The sequence below is a fragment of the Thalassophryne amazonica genome, chromosome 12, assembly GCF_902500255.1.
Source record: "Thalassophryne amazonica chromosome 12, fThaAma1.1, whole genome shotgun sequence".
NCBI lineage: Eukaryota > Metazoa > Chordata > Actinopteri > Batrachoidiformes > Batrachoididae > Thalassophryne > Thalassophryne amazonica.
The window spans coordinates 97,523,378-97,543,755 of NC_047114.1; the positions used below are offsets into that span (position 1 = coordinate 97,523,378).

At 42.7% G+C, this 20,378-nt stretch overlaps 1 protein-coding gene across 3 annotated transcripts in view; it reads left to right on the forward strand.

The window, feature by feature from the left end:
* Positions 1-16,710, forward strand: part of epc1b (enhancer of polycomb homolog 1 (Drosophila) b) — a 90,871-nt gene extending 74,161 nt beyond the window's left edge. For 2 of the 3 annotated variants that reach the window (XM_034182827.1, XM_034182824.1), the window contains 7 exons: positions 36-125; positions 349-488; positions 2,315-2,709; positions 14,786-14,901; positions 14,992-15,142; positions 15,754-16,138; positions 16,291-16,710. In XM_034182827.1, the coding sequence (XP_034038718.1) occupies positions 36-125; positions 349-488; positions 2,315-2,709; positions 14,786-14,901; positions 14,992-15,142; positions 15,754-16,138; positions 16,291-16,363 (1,350 nt within the window). In that variant the 3' untranslated portion in view covers positions 16,364-16,710. The remainder of the gene's footprint in view (positions 1-35; positions 126-348; positions 489-2,314; positions 2,710-14,785; positions 14,902-14,991; positions 15,143-15,753; positions 16,139-16,290) is intronic. The other variant, XM_034182825.1, reaches the window with a different exon arrangement.
* The last annotated feature ends 3,668 nt before the right edge of the window (positions 16,711-20,378 follow it).

Genomic DNA, 20,378 nt, shown 5'->3' on the forward strand with positions numbered 1-20,378 from the left:
TGTGTGTGTGTGTGCGCGCGCGCGTCCGTCCACAGCTGCACTCCGGCTCGTCAGAAGCAGAGGAGGAGAGTGATCCAGATGGTGTTTATGCCTTTCGTAGGAAAGCAGGCTGTCAGTACTACGCTGTAAGTGTTGTGGTTTATAACAAAGTATATTCAAGCAGCACATCCTGATAGTTGTCAGTGGTTTAAAAGCAGTTATAGCGGAGTGGTCATCCACGTTTAGGCGTCTAGAAGACGTTTCAATATGTAGGTTGCTGACCCATCTGGATCCAGATTACCAACATTTAAGAAGCTGTGTCCGTGACATGAGGTGTGGCAGACTCTGAGTGTCCGTGTGTGTCTGCAGGACCGTGTGGGCAGCTGGCCGTGGTGTGGACCCTGGGAGGGCGGCCTGGCGGGTGCTCGCTATCGTTACAGTCTCACCACGCTGACTGTGCCACAGCGCTGCCTGGGCATGGCTCGACGACGCGTGGGACGAGGAGGAAGGTCAGTAGACGTCCCGTTTCTGACAGTTGACTGCTTTATTCTTTCTTCTGCTCTCCAGCTTTATATTTTCATCTCATTACTTGTCTGTGTAATCTATGGAGTACTTGATGATCGACTTATTTATGGATGAGGTTCTTATGAACAATAGTCCAGCAGTTTAAGTTTCTTATGTTAACACTTTGTGTACAGCCCCAATTCCAATGAAGTTGGGACATTGTGTGAAATGTAAATAAAAACAGAATACAATCATTTGCAAATCCTCTTCAACCTATATTCAATTGAATACACCACAAAGACAAGATATTTAATGTTCAAACTGATAAACTTTGTTTTTGTGCAAATATTTGCTCATTTTGAAATGGATGCCTGCAACACGTTTCAAAAAAGTTGGGACGGGGCAACTAAAGACTGGGAAAGTTGATGAATGCTCAAAGAACACCTGTTTGGAACATTCCACAGGTGAACAGGTTAATTGGAAACAGGTGTGTGTCATGATTGGGTATAAAAGGAGCATCCCCAAAAGGCTCAGCCGTTCACAAGCCAAGATGGGTTGAGGATTACCACTTTGTGAACAACTGTGTGAAAAAATAGTCCAACAGTTTAAGAACAATGTTCAATTGCAAGGAATTTAGGGATTCCATCATCTGCAGTCCATAATATAATCAGAAGATTCAGAGAATCTGGAGAACTTTCTACACATAAGTGGCAAGGCCGAAAACCAACATTGAATGCCCGTGACCTTCGATCCCTCAGGCAGCACTGCATTAAAATCCAACAACATTGTGTAAAGGATCTTACCACGTGGGCTCAGGAACACTTCAGAAAACCATTGTCAGTTAACACAGTTCGTCGCTACATCTACAAGTGCAAGTTAAATCTCTACCATGCAAAGCAAAAGCCATACATCAAGAACATCCAGAAACGCTGCTGCCTTCTCTGGGCCCGAGCTCATTTGAAATGGACAGACGCAAAGTGGAAAACTGTGCTGTGGTCTGAGTCCACATTTCAAATTGTTTTTGGAAATCATGGACGTCGTGTCCTCTGGACAAAAGAGGAAAAAGACCATCCAGAGGGCAAAGTTCAAAAGCCAGCATCTGTGATGGTATGGAGGTGTGTTAGTGCCCATGGCATGGACAACTTACACATCTGTGATGGCACCATCAATGCTGAAAGGTGCATCCAGGTTTTGGAGCAACACATGCTGCCATCCAAGCAACGTCTTTTTCAGGGACGTCCCTGCTTATTTCAGCAAGACGATGCCAAGCCACATTCTGCACGTGTTACAACAGTGTGGCTTCGTAGTAAAAGAGTGCGGGTACTAGACTGGCCTGCCTGCAGTCCAGACCTGTTGGCCATTGAAAATGTGTGGCACATTAAAATACGACAATGGAGACCCCGGACTGTTGAACAACTGAAGTCGTATATCAAGCAAGAATGGGAAAGAATTCCACTTACAAAGTTTCAAAAATTAGTGTCCTCAGTTCCCAAACACTTATTGAGTGTTGTTAGAAGGAAAGGTGATGTAACACAGTGGTAAACATACCACTGTCCCAGCTTTTTTGAAACGTGTTGCAGGCATCCATTTCAAAATGAGCAAATATTTACACAAAAACAAAGTTGATCAGTTTGAACATTAAATATCTTGTCTTTGCGGTGTATTCAATTGAATATAGGTTGAAGAGGATTTGAAAATCATTGTATTCTGTTTTTATTTACATCTTACACAACATCCCAACTTCATTGGAATTGGGGTTGTACGTGTGAAGGTTTTTAATGTTTGAAGTTAGCTCTCACTTCTAGACCTGACCATCTCCTGATCCTTCTAGGGTGTTGCTGGACAGAGCATACACGGATGTTGACAGTGTTTGTCATGGACTGGATCCAGATCCACCCTGTCCTGCGGCTTCTTCTTTATCGGCCAATGACAAGTTGGCTAGTACCTCAGAAACTAATACCTCGGACAGAAGTTCCTCCTCCAGTCGGTCTCTTTTCCAAGCCCCTTGCACGGACCTCAGTCAGATACTGTTGAATATAAAGGCACGTCGTTGGCGGCACTTTAGACCACGGACACTACCACTACACAAGCTGGACAACGCCCACCCTCTATTCAGGAGGCTGAGTCGAGGCCTGAAGCGCAGAGTCTCTACCTCTACAGTCAGGGGACAATTCTGTGGCTCCGCTCGCCCAGGAAGGGCTGTCCCAGCGTCTGCGCCCATTGCTGGTAAGTTGCCTTACTTGAACGAGCAAGCTAGACTCTGCATTGCACTTTAACTGTGTCTTAAACAGGTTTTGGAATTGGAGGTGCGTGTAGGCAGGTATTTCAACGTCAGCAGTGCACAGTACAGGTGCATCAACAAAAATTAGAATATTGTGAAATAGTTCCATTGTTTTTGTCAGACATTTCAGTGTTTGGGTTTTTGTTTCTTGGGTATGTGTGTCTGCTGTCCCTTAGTTATGCTGCTATAGACTTAGACTGCTGGGGGGTTCCCATGATGCACTGAGTGTTTCTTTCTCTTTTTGCTCTGTATGCACCACTCTGCATTTAATCATTAGTGATTGATCTCTGCTCCCCTCCACAGCATGTCTTTGTCCTGGTTCTCTCCCTCAGCCCCAACCAGTCCCAGCAGAAGACTGCCCCTCCCTGAGCCTGGTTCTGCTGGAGGTTTCTCCTGTTAAAAGGGAGTTTTTCCTTCCCACTGTCGCCAAGTGCTTGCTCACAGGGGGTCGTTTTGACCGTTGGGGTTTTTACGTAATTATTGTATGGCCTTGCCTTACAATATAAAGCGCCTTGGGGCAACTGTTTGTTGTGATTTGGCGCTATATAAATTGATTGATTGATTGAATTGATTGCTGTGCATTAGCGGTTATCATGGCTGCCTCTCACTCAATAAGCCCGTTTCCACCACAGTAACTTGTGGGGTCCTTTATGTGTCACCATTGGAGTGATGGCAGTGAAAAACCAGATTGCGAACTTCAGGTACGGTCCCTCCTGCAAGTTGTATACTGACTGGCAGCTGGGTGGTGCTCGATGCTGGTCAGTCATACGCGCACTCAGGAAATCGACAGTACAAGCTGCATGAGTGAAAGGGAAAGCAAAAATAACTGCTATGGAGAGAAAAGGCAACAGATGAACAAAAGGGGAGGTTCAGCGAGGATTCGAAACCTCGAGGAGGAAAGCAGAAAATCTGACTCGGCAGTCCTGGAAACGCACAGAATTCTACATGGCGTGGAAAAGTGCAGGACTGCGAGGTTCTGAGCATCAGAGAAAATAAAGCCGCTCACACCATACCAGTGGAATGCTGCACCACAGACCTCCGTACACCAACGACACGGGGACAAAACACTCATTGGGTTGTTGTTGGGTTGTTTATTTTTTTGGGTGGTTTTTGGTTTCATGACAGACCTGTTAAATAAAGTGGCCTGGGCTAAATTATGATAAATAATTCTGAGTGCTTTATCATTTGGGTAAGAAGCTCTCAGACTGTTGGTATGACTTGAATTCCTGGTGATTTTCAGTACCTTGTTTGTGAAAGTAGATCAGATGCACCTCGAGTTACCTCAGAAGGAGCGTCTGCATTCAGCAACAGGCTTAAAATTAAGTAATTGGGATTTTTCTTCTTAGTTTATGTAGAAAAACACTATTGTCTAGTTTGTGGTTCTTTCATGTGATTTTCTTGCAGCCATAAGTTGATACTTTTTGGTCAGTTGGTCTAAATAATTGGAAGAATTCACTTTGGGGTTTTGGGTGAATTAAATGTTCTTAAAACAATAGCTGTCAGAATAATCTTATTTTAGTCATTTTGTTTTGAAAGCTTTGAGTACATTGTTTTCCTCTCTCTCCAGGGTGTGTGTGTGTGTGTGTGTGTGTGTGTGTGTGTGTGTGTGTGTGTGTGTGTGTGTGTGTGTGTGTGTGTGTGTGTGTGTGTGTGTGTGTGTGGTGTGTGTGTGTGTGTGTGTGTGTGTGTGTGTGTTGGGGGGGGGGGATTGTAGGACCAGTGTTCATTCTTTGACTGGCTGCGATGTGGATGTGTTTTGTTGTTCATCTCTTCTTTGGTATTCCCGCCGCATCCTTCCCCAGCCCCACCCGGTGCACATAGTGCCAATTAAAAAAAAAAAAAAAAAGCTGAATGAATAAATTCATGAGACTCAGGATTTGTGTGGAAGCCACCACGAGGCTGTGAATCCACACTAATGGCGCTCCCTGTGGACAGTCAAGCTTTTGCATGCAAAGTGGCGGATTGGTTTTTTCTTTGCATCTTACGTTTAAGTGTACTGCCAAACTAATTGTGATGCATGTTGATTTGCACACTCACACAATGCGTCATACACCATGGGTTAAAGTTCTCTGTCACCACGACAGATTTCCGTCATTTTGAAAATTTAACCACACACATAGGCGCACGCACGTGGTGTCATGCGTGTTTTGGGGCCGAAATACGATACTCTCACTGTCAAAGCAACATCCCATTCTGCACTAATCAAAGCAGCAGCAATGTCAGCATGGACTGCAGAGGAAGGGACTGTGTGAATTTTCACTCCTCTCCACTCTGTTTACTGCTTGCCATGGCCCTTCTCCTCCCCGTCTTCTTGGAAACATTGGCAGACCTTCCCCAAGTAGAGCAGGGTGTGGCTTTGCTTTGAACCTTGAATCAATGAAACACTGCTTCGGTTCTTTGCTTTATTTTGCTTTATATTAATTTTTCCCCACTAAAATTCTAAAGAGCATATGTCTGTGAGTAATATTTACCTTTTTATGTTAAAACGACCTGTTATGGTCTTCTGAAACAGTTGACGTATTTTATAACTTAAAAACTGGGCCGATCCTAATGCGTTAGCATGTCTATGGCATTTTCAATGTTAAAGTTACCATTAAGCTGTTCGCATCTAAGCACGTGTGCATTTGTTTTCTGTATAATAATTGTGCACGTTTGCATGTATAATTGCATTTGTTGTAAAAGAGTCAAATGTATTACAAATTGTAATATTTTTCTTATTTATATATTAATAATAATAGCAACAACAATAATAGTGATAATAACTAATAACACCACAATACAATTTAAAGAAACAGAGAAAAAGAACCTGATAAAACAGAAAAGACACAACCAACTAACAGTGAACATAAATAAATAAATATAGAAATAACTTTCTTGGGAACACCAATTTAACTTGCTCTTGAAATATTTCTGGGGGAGAACCCCCCCCCCCCCCCCCCCCCCCCCAATAATCAGTGTTTTTTTACTTGACAGTATGAAGTGAGTTTGTTTGAGAGAGCTTCAAGCCTATTAAAATTCACTAGATTATACTTAATTTTACTTGCTTTTTTAAAAAAAAACTTCGGGGGAGATCCCCCAGACCCCCATAATCAATACTGTGTTTTTACTTAACGGTTTGAAGTGAATTTTGTTTTTATTTCAGAGGGCTTCATACCTATTAAAATTCAGCAGAATATACAAAATTTTACTCTTTTTTTTTTTTTTTTTTCTCAATTCTGGGGGAGCACTCCCAGACCACTCATAATCAGTGCTGTGTTTTTACTTAACAGTTTGAAGTGAGTTTTCTTTATTTCAGAGGGCTTCACACCTACTAAAATTCACCAGAATATACAAAATTTGACTTGCTCTTTTAAAAAATTTCTGGGAGAGATCCCCAGACCCCCCAGAATCAAGACTACATCCTGCCCCCCACTACCCTTTTATGTTCAGGTTTTGCATTCTTTTTACACTTTGTCTGTCTCTCCTTAGAGGCTGTTTAGAATAGATTTATATATCAAATCAATTTTATTTATATAGCGCCAAATCATAACAAACAGTTGCCCCCAGGCGCTTTATGGGTAATTCTTAGACTACGGGCACTTATTATGTCCTTTGATCATATTGTATGAAAAACAGAAAAAAGGGGAGATTTCACACTTTTATAGTTATCTTTACAATGAAAGTGTGTTAAGAAATTTGTTCTAGTAGTCTATGATGACTTTTTCACCTTTTTTCAGCATCATTATATGCAAATATTGCCGTTTTGTGCTTGTCCCACACCCAGACTTTTGATCTTCAATGATAAAAATGAATGGTAAAGAAACGTTTTTTCTAATGTTTTAAAATATCTCTGAATAAAATATCAGTAAAATAATCAAAACATAATTGGGGTATTCAATGTCATACAACTGTTGTGATTTTTTTTAAACAAAATGTAGTTGTCCCACACTATTGCCGAAATTTCCACCACAACACTGTAATGTCCCTAAACAGTTTGTATGAAAGATTGTTTGGGTAGTTTCTATGGAGATAAACAGTGACATCAGAGCACATGTATATAGCGCCAAATCACAACAAACAGTTGCCCCAAGGCACTTTATATTGTAAGGCAATGGTGTGGTGGAAATTACATTTACAAGGCCATTAGTGCCCGTAGTTAAAGAATCACCCTTATATTGCAAGGCAAAGCCATACAATAATTACGTAAAAACCCCAATGGTCAAAACGACCCCCTGTGAGCAAGTACTTGGCGACAGTGGGAAGGAAAAACTCCCTTTTAACAGGAAGAAACCTCCAGCAGAACCAGGCCCAGGGAGGGGCAGTCTTCTGCTGGGACTGGTTGGGGCTGAGGGAGAGAACCAGGAAAAAGACATGCTGTGGAGGGGAGCAGAGATCAATCATTAATGATTAAATGCAGAGTGGTGCATACATGGTGTATACAGTATACGAGGTCTGTGATGAAAAAAGCGGTCCTTTTTATTTTTTTCAAAAAATAAATGGATTTGATTCATATGTTTTTACGTCAGACAAGCTTGAACCCTCGTGCACATGCGTGAGTTTTTTCATGCGTGTCGGTGACGTCATTCGCCTGTGGGCAGGCCTTGAGTGAGGAGTGCTCCACCCCGCCCGTCGGAATCTCTTTGTCTGAATAGCCGCTGCGGACGGTGCGCGTTGCTTTATCAACATTTTTTCTGGACCTGTGAGGAATATCCGAGTGGACACTATTTGAGAAATTAAGCTGGTTTTCGGTGAAAAGTTTAACGGCTGATGAGAGATTACGGGGTGTTTCTGTTGGTGTAAGGACTTCCCACGGAGCGGGACGTCGCGCAGTGCTTCCAGGCGCCGTCGTCGGCCTGTTTCGACCTGAAAACATTCTAATTTAAGGCTTAATTCACCCAGGACGTCGTGAGAGAACAGAGAAGATTCAGAAGAGGCCGGCATGAGGACTTTATGCAGACATTCCACTGTTTAAGGACATTTTGTAATGAAAGAACGTGCGCGCAAATTCGCTGAGTCGTCACGGAAACGACTCGGCGAATTCTGTGTGCACCGCGACAGGAAAAACACCTCTGTGTTGAAAACCATTTGTAAAATTCAGGCGACTTTTGATGGCTTTCAACAAGTGAGTAACTGAGAAATTGTTTAACAGCTTGGGCATGTTCCAACTTGCCCGTTAAGGTTTCCAACGGAGGTGTTTTTCCTGTCGTGACCCCCGCGGTCGGGTCCGGCCCAACATGCAACTCTGCCCGCACGTTCTTTCATTACAAAATGTCCGTTAACAATGGAATGTCTGAATAAACTCCTCATGCCGACTTCTTCTGAAAGTTCTTTGTTCTCTGATGACTTACTGGGTCAACAGAGCCTGAAATGTGGAAGTTTTCAACTTGAAACGGCGAGACGCTGCCGCCTTGAAGCGCAGATCGCCGTCAGGCGCCGTGGGCCATCCTTACGGCGACACTACCAGACCAAAATCTCTCATCAGCCGTTAAAATTTTTGCCGAAAACCAGCTGAATTTATCGAATGGTGTCCACTCAGTTGTGCCTTACAGTTCTTGAAAAAATTTTTATCAAACAAAGCAGCAGTCTGAGCCATTACTAAACAATGATAAAACGACGAGAGGGTGGGCCACTCCTCACTCAAAGACTACGTCACAGGCGAATGACGTAACCGACAGGCGTGAAAAAACTCTTGCATGCCCACGAGGGTTCAAGCATGTCTGATGTAATCACACGTGATTCAAATCCATATGGTTTTTGAAAAAAAATAAGTTCCGTTACTTTTGTCACAGACCTCGTATATATACTGTATAATGTGTTTATTGTATTTATTGAGGAAAAAAACTGTGCCCCCCCACTATGCCACATTTTAAGCCCAGGTTACACATAGACGGTTTTGACGGCGAGTAGTATGTTAGACCGAAGTTTGCGGTAGTTCTGGCTGTTTTCGCGGTGGAAAGGGCTGGAGCGTGCGCAGCGGGGCTCCTCCTCACTCTTTCCCCCAAAAAACTGTCATAATTGTGTTTAGAAACCAGTCACCATTTGTTTTATTATACATCTGTGTAGTTAATTAATAAAATATTCTCTACAGACGATTCACTCGCGCGCAAGTAAAAAAAAAAGAAAAAAAGAAACTCCGCTCCCCGCTGCTGTTTGCAGCGGGGCTCCTCCTCGCTCTTTCCCCCAAAAAACTCTGTCATAATTATGTTTAGAAACCAGTCACCATTTGTTTTATTATACATCTGTGTAGTTAATTAATAAAATATTCTCTACAGATGATTCGCTCGCACGCACGTAAAAAAAATGAAAGAAACTAAGCCACGCCCCCTAGTGCCAGCGTTAACAACGGCGTGTGATCCTTAAGATGGCCAAAAACTCTTCCGGGATGCTTCCGGGAGCTCTTACCGTCTGTGTGTAAACGGGGCTTTAGGGAATTGCTGGCACTGATTTTTGCCAGGAAAAAATTTCAGTCAGATGAAAATTTATTGCTTTAACCCATGTCCTACACACACACACACACACACACACACACACACACACACACAGTGTGCCCTCCAGTCACAGTACAGCTGCAGGGTCCAGGTTCATCGCACCAACTGATGAAGTTAAAAATGTCATCAGTGGCTCATTTAAACTTACTACACACGTCGTGATCCTGTATTTTGTCAGGTTCCAGCCACTATACTTTTTTTTGTTTGGTTTTTTAATCATCCCAGTATGAAATACGGGAGGTTATAGCGATCAACCTGCCACTCTTTGTCTGTTTTTGCTTGTTAGTGTAATATCTCAAGAACCAGTTGACCAGTTTCATTAATGTTTAGCATAAAACTGGACTTCGGTGATCCACCGACACTTTGTATTACTGGAGGGGTGTTATGTCATTCCCGAGTGACTCTTGTCTGGCCTGTTTAGCAGAGGTCTCAAACTCATTCCAGAAAGGGCCAAGAGGGTGCAGCCTTTCGTTGCAACCACCCACTCCACCAGGTGATTTTCACTAATTAACATCACTTTGAGCAGGTGGAATCAGTTCACGTTTCTAACTACAGTGGGCGGTGCCACACGGTACCACCCAGTACTGCAAATTTCCTCCCGGCTCTCTGGTTCAAATTTGCACCAAGTGGACTGACATGAATCATGGCTCCAACACGAGAGATGTCAATTGAAACAAAGGAGAGGATTATCAAACTCTGAAGAGGGGGTAAATCATCACGCAATGTTGCAAAAGATGTTGGTTGTTCACAGTCAGCTGTGTCTAAACTCTGGACCAAATACAAACATGGGAAGGTTGTTAAAAGCAAACATACTGGTAGACCAAGGAAGACATCAAAACGTCAAGACAGAAAACTTAAAGCAATATGTCTCAAAAATCGAAAATGCACAACAAAACAAATGAGGAACGAATGGGAGGAAACTGGAGTCAACGTCTGTGACCGAACTGTAAGAAACCGCCTAAAGGAAATGGGATTTACATACAGAAAAGCTAAACGAAAGCCATCGTCAATCAATCAATCAATTTTATTTATATAGCGCCAAATCACAACAAACAGTTGCCCCAAGGCGCTTTATATTGTAAGGCAAGGCCATACAATAATTACGTAAAAACCCCCAACGGTCAAAACGACCCCCTGTGAGCAAGCACTTGGCGACAGAGGGAAGGAAAAACTCCCTTTTAACAGGAAGAAACCTCCAGCAGAACCAGGCTCAGGGAGGGGCAGTCTTCTGCTGGGACTGGTTGGGGCTGAGGGAGAGAACCAGGAAAAAGGCATGCTGTGGAGGGGAGCAAAGATCAATCACTAATGATTAAATACAGAGTGGTGCATACAGAGCAAAAAGAGAAAGAAACACTCAGTGCATCATGGGAACCCCCCAGCAGTCTAAGTCTATAGCAGCATAACTAAGGGATGGTTCAGGGTCACCTGATCCAGCCCTAACTATAAGCTTTAGCAAAAAGGAAAGTTTTAAGCCTAATCTTAAAAGTAAAGAGGGTGTCTGTCTCCCTGATCTGAATTGGGAGCTGGTTCCACAGGAGAGGAGCCTGAAAGCTGAAGGCTCTGCCTCCCATTCTACTCTTACAAACCCTAGGAACTACAAGTAAGCCTGCAGTCTGAGAGTGAAGCGCTCTGTTGGGGTGATATGGTACTATGAGGTCCCTAAGATAAGATGGGACCTGATTATTCAAAACCTTATAAATAAGAAGAAGAATTTTAAATTCTATTCTAGAATTAACAGGAAGCCAATGAAGAGAGGCCAATATGGGTGAGATATGCTCTCTCCTTCTAGTCCCCGTTAGTACTCTAGCTGCAGCATTTTGAATTAACTGAAGGCTTTTCAGGGAACTTTTAGGACAACCTGATAATAATGAATTACAATAGTCCAGCCTAGAGGAAATAAATGCATGAATTAGTTTTTCAGCATTACTCTGAGACAAGACCTTTCTAATTTTAGAGATATTGCGTAAATGCAAAAAAGCAGTCCTACATATTTGTTTAATATGCGCTTTGAATGACATATCCTGATCAAAAATGACTCCAAGATTTCTCACAGTATTACTAGAGGTCAGGGTAATGCCATCCAGAGTAAGGATCTGGTTAGACACCATGTTTCTAAGATTTGTGGGGCCAAGTACAATAACTTCAGTTTTATCTGAGTTTAAAAGCAGGAAATTAGAGGTCATCCATGTCTTTATGTCTGTAAGACAGTCCTGCAGTTTAGCTAATTGGTGTGTTTCCTCTGGCTTCATGGATAGATAAAGCTGGGTATCATCTGCGTAACAATGAAAATTTAAGCAATGCCGTCTAATAATACTGCCTAAGGGAAGCATGTATAAAGTGAATAAAATTGGTCCTAGCACAGAACCTTGTGGAACTCCATAATTAACCTTAGTCTGTGAAGAAGATTCCCCATTTACATGAAGAAATTGTAATCTATTAGATAAATATGATTCAAACCACCGCAGCGCAGTGCCTTTAATACCTATGGCATGCTCTAATCTCTGTAATAAAATTTTATGGTCAACAGTATCAAAAGCAGCACTGAGGTCTAACAGAACAAGCACAGAGATGAGTCCACTGTCTGAGGCCATAAGAAGATCATTTGTAACCTTCACTAATGCTGTTTCTGTACTATGATGAATTCTAAAACCTGACTGAAACTCTTCAAATAGACCATTCCTCTGCAGATGATCAGTTAGCTGTTTTACAACTACCCTTTCAAGAATTTTTGAGAGAAAAGGAAGGTTGGAGATTGGCCTACAATTAGCTAAGAAAGCTGGGTCAAGTGATGGCTTTTTAAGTAATGGTTTAATTACTGCCACCTTAAAAGCCTGTGGTACATAGCCAACTAATAAAGATAGATTGATTATATTTAAGATCGAAGCATTAAATAATGGTAGGGCTTCCTTGAGCAGCCTGGTAGGAATGGGGTCTAATAGACATGTTGATGGTTTGGATGAAGTAACTAATGAAAATAACTCAGACAGAACAATCTGAGAGAAAGAGACTAACCAAATACCAGCATCACTTAAAGCAGCCAAAGATAACGATACGTCTTTGGGATGGTTATGAGTAATTTTTTCTCTAATAGTTAAAATTTTATTAGCAAAGAAAGTCATGAAGTCATTACTAGTTAAAGTTAAAGGAATACTCGGCTCAATAGAGCTCTGACTCTTTGTCAGCCTGGCTACAGTGCTGAAAAGAAACCTGGGGTTGTTCTTATTTTCTTCAATTAGTGATGAGTAGTAAGATGTCGTAGCTTTACGGAGGGCTTTTTTTATAGAGCAACAGACTCTTTTTCCAGGCTAAGTGAAGATCTTCTAAATTAGTGAGACGCCATTTCCTCTCCAACTTACGGGTTATCTGCTTTAAGCTGCGAGTTTGTGAGTTATACCACGGAGTCAGGCACTTCTGATTTAAAGCTCTCTTTTTCAGAGGAGCTACAGCATCCAAAGTTGTCTTCAATGAGGATGTAAAACTATTGACGAGATACTCTATCTCACTTACAGAGTTTAGGTAGCTACTCTGCACTGTGTTGGTATATGGCATTAGAGAACATAAAGAAGGAATCATATTCTTAAACCTAGTTACAGCGCCTTCTGAAAGACTTCTAGTGTAATGAAACTTATTCCCCACTGCTGGGTAGTCCATCAGAGTAAATGTAAATGTTATTAAGAAATGATCAGACAGAAGGGAGTTTTCAGGGAATACTGTTAAGTCTTCAATTTCCATACCATAAGTCAGAACAAGATCTAAGACATGATTAAAGTGGTAGGTGGACTCATTTACATTTTGAGCAAAGCCAATTGAGTCTAATAATAGATTAAATGCAGTGTTGAGGTTGTCATTCTCAGCATCTGTGTGGCTGTTAAAATCACCCACTATAATTATCTTATCTGAGCTAAGCACTAAGTCAGACAAAAGTTCTGAAAATTCACAGAGAAACTCACAGTAACGACCAGGTGGACGATAGATAATAACAAATAAAACTGTTTTTTGGGACTTCCAATTTGGATGGACAAGACTAAGAGACAAGCTTTCAAATGAATTAAAGCTCTGTCTGGGTTTTTGATTAATTAATAAGCTGGAATGGAAGATTGCTGCTAATCCTCCGCCTCAGCCCGTGCTACGAGCATTCTGGCAGTTAGTGTGACTCGGGGGTTTTGACTCATTTAAACTGACATATTCATCCTGCTGTAACCAGGTTTCTATAAGGCAGAATAAATCAATATGTTGATCAATTATTATATAATTTACTAACAGGGACTTAGAAGAGAGAGACCTAATGTTTAATAGACCACATTTAACTGTTTTAGTCTGTGGTGCAGTTGAAGGTGCTATATTTTTTTCTTTTTGAATTTTTATGCTTAAATAGATTTTTACTGGTTATTGGTGGTCTGGGAGCAGGCACCGTCTCTACGGGGATGGGGTAATGAGGGGATGGCAGGGGGAGAGAAGCTGCAGAGAGGTGTGCAAGACTACAACTCTGCTTCCTGGTCCCAACCCTGGATAGTCACGGTTTGGAGGATTTAAGAAAATTCGCCAGATTTCTGGAAATGAGAGCTGCTCCATCCAAAGTGGGATGGATGCCGTCTCTCCTAACAAGACCAGGTTTTCCCCAGAAGCTTTGCCAATTATCTATGAAGCCCACCTCATTTTTTGGAAACATTAACATCATTAACCGTTCCAATGAGATTTATAAAGATGACTGCCTGAAGAGAACATGTAAATTTCCACAGTCATTGATGATATGGGGCTGCATGTCAGGTAAAGGCACTGGGGAGATGGCTGTCATTACATCATCAATAAATGCAAAAGTTTACGTTGATATTTTGGACACTTTTCTTATCCCATCAATTGAAAGGATGTTTGGGGATGATGAAATCATTTTTCAAGATGATAATGCATCTTGCCATAGAGCAAAAACTGTGAAAACCTTCCTTGCAAAAAGACACACAGGGTCAATGTCATGGCCTGCAAATAGTCCAGATCTTAATCCAATTAAAAATCTTTGGTGGAAGTTGAAGAAAATGGTCCATGACAAGGCTCCAACCTGCGAAACTGATCTGGCAACAGCAATCAGAGAAAGTTGGAGCCAGATTGATGAAGAGTACTGTTTGTCACTCATTAAGTCCATGCCTCAGAGACTGCAAGCTGTTATAAAAGCCAGAGGTGGTGCAACAAAATACTAGTGATGTGTTGGAGCGTTCTTTTGTTTTTCATGATTCCATAATTTTTTCCTCAGAATTGAGTGATTCCATATTTTTTTCCCTCTGCTTGGTCTAAAAAAGTAACCGTTACTGACTGCCACAATTATTTTTCTTGATTTCTTATAGTGTTTCTTAAAGCCAGAACGTTGCCATGTCATGTCTGTGATCTGCTTTTTTTCTACAAAATTAAACAACTGAATGAACATCCTCCGAGGCTGGTGATTCCATAATTTTTGCCAGGGGTTGTAGAAGGCTCATAAGTCCTACAGGCTGCATGTTGATGTCAGTGTGATGGTCTGAGGCTCCGCTCCCGGACCCATTAATGGTGTCAAATGTTCTCTCAGCTTTCACAGCTGAACAGTACCAGCAGCATCAGGAGCAGCTGACTCTGATGCGCAAACAGCAGCTGGAGCAAATCCAGCAGCAACAGCAAGCAAACAGCACTGCCAACAGCACACAGGTCAGTCACAGCACACCGCCAACCAGCAGCATGCCACACTCCGCCCCCACCGCTGCTTCTCATGGCCGACTCTCCTCTCTCCTCTGACAGAGTCCGGTGAATACGTTGGACCAGGCTGGTGCTCAGTTTGCTGCCTCGGCCGTTGTCACCGCTAACCAACTTCTGGCTCTAAAAACAAAGGAGGAGCTAGTCCTTGGAGGTGGAGTCAATGGCATCCTCTCCCCCTCAGGTATCAGCGGCAGTGATTTCAAATGCTTCATTATAAAACACTTATATAAATGTAGTTGAGGCTTGATGTTTTACAAGTTCAAGATCAACTTATAACTATCAATACAACAGACATCAAACCAACATATACAGTCGCTGTGGCACATCACTCAGCGTTTGCATGAAATAGACTTGGTTATTTTGGCCCCGCCTGACTTTCTGTTGTCACTGTGAAACACCCACTCTGCTTGAAAGTGATCAGCGGGTCGCTTTGCTTCTTTCTCTTGTAACTAGGGGTGATGGGGTCCCAGCCGTGCTTGGCAGCATTGTAAACTATGCTTGTAAACTATGGCCTCTCCTGGACATTAAAAGACATCGTTTCTAACAGCCAAAGTGGAACTCGTGGTGGTAGAAGTACCCTGTGTGGAAACGAACCCACCTGGGTACAGACTGGTGTGTTACTTCCTTTAAGTGTGCAGCAGTGCAGTGTCACCAAAAGAACGTGACGCAGTATACGAACCAAATACTTGATGATGGTGCCGTCGTGTCGCTACCGTGCACTTTTGTTCGATGCTTCTGAAATGTTATCTACCAGTCTGAACCTTCTCGCTAACCGTCTCCACCTGCACCTCTTCTGCTCTCCAGGTGTTTACAAGGGCTTGCACCTCTCGAGCACAGCATCTCCTTCCCCCGCAGCCCCAGCTCCTCCCACTACAGCTCAGCGTCCCACCTTGCTCCACCCCTGCACCACGTCCACCTCCTTGTCCGCTACAGTTAAAAACAACGGCAGCACCCACCCCGCCAACGCCACTACAACAAACATCACCACCACCACTCAGGTCCTGCTGGGGAACAACAGCAGCTTCCGTCTGGGCGTTCCCACCAGCAAGCGCGTCCACGCTCCCCGGACACTGAGCGCCACCGTGTCAACATCAGCCTTAAAGCTCGCAGCTGCTGCTGCCGCAACCGCGAACTGTCAGAAACCCAAGGTCACGGCGGCCTCGCCCTCACCATTGGACATCGTGCCCAGGTGAGAACTCCAGGCAGTTTTGTTGAAATTTATCTATTTGAATTGAAATTTATGATTCTGTAAATCTAATACAAGTAAACCGGAAACATTAGCTAGTTGGATCAACGTGCGACATGCTAACCGCTTGTGTATCTCTTCTTTTTTGTCCTCAGGGAAAATCACGAACAAGACCAGCCAGCACTGAACAGTCTGTCGGAGAACACAGTGGCCATGGAGGTTACGTAGCATCCTGAACACAGCGCACTTTGTCGCCTTTTTTTGTTTTGTTTTTTTTTTGAAAGGTGCTATGCATCGTTTGGCGGTCAAGAATGCAACCGGTGGGCAGAAAGCGCACGGCAAAACTGGGTTTCCATGGCTACTGTTTTTTGGGACTTAATTGCAATGCTCCTGTCATACCCCCCTCCCCCACCCCCATTTGTTACTGTTAATAAGAGGTCGTCTGTAAATTCTTAATATGACAATTATGTGTACAGTACTGCATATTTGTATTGCTCCTCCCTCACCGCCCCTGTTCTTGTATATAACATTACTTGAATACAAATTGTTCATTTGTGATGTTTTGCACTTGATATAAAAAATTATCAAATTAAAGAGAAAACAACAAACTGCAACTGGTGCGAGTGTGAGGTGTGAACGCTGAACCACATGAAAACGTGTCATTGCACGCACAGCGCCCAACCTGCTGTTTGATCTATTTATTGTGCCGTGTTTACAAGCTTTTGACTTTTTTTTTTATATACACTGTAACACCCCCCCCCCCCCCCCCCCCCCCCAAAGAAAAAAGCTCCATGCTGTAGTCTGTTTTTAGCTCAGCAACCCCGTTCCATTGATCTGTTTCTCTGTTGTGGGCGTGGCCTACAGCTTGCTTATGTTCCCGCATGTTGCGTCCAATCCAGACTCGAGTGCCGAGCATCAGGAGGGGATCGGTGTGAATTTGTCTGAAGTGTCAGTTTGTCGGCCTGTTTTCACGAAGCGCTTCCATACACATTTCTGATACAAATGACAAAACAATTTGGGATGTGTTTTATGTCCCAGAAGTCTTTGCTGCTTCTTACTTACAGTATGTGAGCACTATAATTTTTTGAACTGATTGTTTTGTATGATTGTTGGTTTTTGGTTTGCTCTTGTTTTCTTGATCTCCTCCCTGCGCCACTCCTGGCTCATTTTCTAAAGAAATATTTTTGTATCAATTATTTTTTTTAACTAATTGATCTAAGGGGGGAAACAATCTCTAAACGAGAAGAACGCGGTGACTGACATCATTCCAGCTTCAACAGTATGAAAAAAAATCTATTTAACAAATTTTTTGTCTACTTTTAGAAACGGCTGCACAGCCGCAACTGTAGGTTATCGGGTGCCTTTATTTGGGGGAAAAGGAAATAAAATTAAGCAACATGAAAAAATCTCTTCTGTGAAGAGTTTGACACTGAACAAGGCTACTTTAGTTTTTCTGTCAGTACCAGAATCCCAAAACCCCGTTCCCACGGCCCAGTACATCCACAGGTTTTTCTTTTTTCACGTTTTGTTTTTCTAGACCTTCCACCACCGCAATCGTAAGGAGTACTTTTTAAAAATCCACTTGAATTGTCATCAAATGAAATAAAAATCCAGGGCATTATGTGTTTTGACCAGTATGTCTCGTTCTTTGTCGTCTTTGTCTTAAGTGTCCTGATGTTTTGTGTAAACCTCGTGTCCAAATTGGGACTCGACAACCACGTGGGCTTTGATTGCTGGTCATCTTCTGTCTTGTTTCCTTTTCCTGGTTCTGCTGACCAGCTATTTTACTCTGTGAATGTTGACCTGCAACTGCGGATACATTGCGATCTGTTATTACTAGCGATGGTGTGATACTACAACCTTTCCATGCCCCCCCCCCCCCCCCCCCCCCCCCCCCCCCCCCCCCCCGAAAACAAAGTCTAACACGTTTGTCAGTATGTACTTTACTAACCTAACCCACTAACAAACCATCACCTCAATCTGAAAAATGAACCACCCCTCATTATATGCGCCACTCTTCTGGTTGGCCAATCAAAATCTCGACCCTTGTCAGTTCGAGACAGAAATGCCAGTTTGAAAACATGTTGCAGTGTTGAAGAAATTCAAAGATGAAGTATTCTGAGGCAGATCTGTGTCACTTTAACAACTTGTGCAAACATTACATGCTTAGAGCTCTGAAGGGAGGAATATACAGAAAATGCTAGCTGCTGCTAGCATTAGCACCCACGGCCGTGCTAACATCATTGGATGCCAAGTTAACGGTGACCACAGTTGGAGTAGCCACATATGCTAACTCCAGTATTTTGATTAATGCCGCATGTCTGATGCGCTGTGTCTCAACAATCGATGCCGTCGGGTCAAAATAACGTCTCTTGACCTCAAAAAACTAACGTGGAAAATCTTCATTGCTGACTTAAGCATACGCAGACTGAAGGGTACTTAATGTAACCTTTGACCTCCTCTTTTGGCTGACACAAGTAACTATGGAGCACCAACACTGAATTGTATAAAAGATTTAAGAAATGGTTCCAATGTGTCCAAACAGCTGATGTGTTTGTGTTTTCTGCCAACTTCCCCAGCTGAAGGCGGCGGGTGGAGGTGATGTGGTTCTGCTCATCTGTCTGCAGCAGTGACACGGTTCTTGGAGAAAGCGTGTTGACCAAATCTGGTCGCTTTGAACTTGCTTTATTTTGTCACATTACTGAAGATGACAGCAGAGCGGCCGACTCTGTGGGTCAACAGTATGTAGACCTGGGTTTGATTCCTGGACGCACTTCTGTGTACTTACATTCTCACTCTGTCCAACCCTAAGTGGATATCGGTCTTGACTGGGGAGGTAACCTACTTTAGTCTGGCGTCCCATCCACGAAGAGTTGTAGCCCTGTGATGCACGATGGAGGACTTCATGTGGAACCCATTCACTTGTCTTTTTGCATAAAATTCTACTATTGTCAACTCACAGGTTGGGAGCAAACGCTATAATGCCTCATCCCGACTGGTCAACCGGTGCAGGACCCAAGGACTTGCTGATCTGCTGTCAGGTGTCTGACTCGTGGCATAGTCGTGTCAGCGGATGTGTTCTGCAAACGTTTGCTTTCAGGTTGTTAAATTCCTTCCCCATAAGCTCCGCCCAGGCGAATGGTTTGATCATGGCTAATTTCCTCGTACGTCAGCTGTGGGTATGGCTTATCTGTGACTAGCCAAAGGTCACCTTGCCGCTTGGTCTGCAAGCCGGGGGGTGGCTGATCTAAAGCAGCAGAGGTGCTGATGAATGGGAAACGGAGAGGTTGGCATCTGGAACAGTTTTTACAGTTCTTGCAGTGTGCATTTTATTTGACTTTATTCCCACCAGAAACGCTGGATTTTATTTTAAACCAAACTTGCAAGAGAGTGCTGCAAAGGGCGTTTAGTACAGTTTGGCCCTGCTGATTGTAACATTCAGTTACAACATTTATGGGTCCAGCTGACAGCGTCTGTATAATTTTATCAAATTAAAATTGCTCCATTACCAAAAACTGACATAAGATTGAATTTATTCTGGAATAGATAGACCAATTTTTATTATTGTGGGACAATGGACACAAAAAAAGTCCATTGAGTCTATTGATGCAATTTGCAAGTTGAAGATACCATAATAAAGCTGTGGTGTTGGTCTCATTATCCGACCATGTCGTTGGGTTTGGATCCCACAAACCCTCGCGGGTAAAAGAATAAAGTTTTATTCACTAATCTGCTCGTTGGGGGCGTGCTGAGGTATTCACATGAAGAAACTTAAATGCATTCATGTTTGTAGGTGCACTTAACACTCAGCGCCATCTGGTGGTTCAAAGCATGTACAGCCATTTTTTTTAATGAAAGTATTTATTTTTCCACTTTTTGCGAGTTTTATTTCAAAATGGAGTGAAACATCTCAAGAATGATCAGTGGAAACAGGAGGCACCTGAGCTCAATTTTGAGCTTCATGGCAACAGCTGTGAATATTTATGTATGTCTTATTTCTTAGTCTTTTTAAATTTTTAATTTCCAAAATCTACAAAAAAGTCATTATGGGGTGTTGTGTGTAGAATGTTGAGGGGGGAAAAATTGAATGTATTTCATTTTGGAATAAGACTGAAGCACTGTGAAAGCTTTCCAGATGAACTGTATTTTCCATTTTCAGCTGTTTTATTTGCATCTGTAGGGTTAACACACATTTTGACCGATGTGGAAGTTTATCAAATGAATCTTTGAAAAGACCAATGTT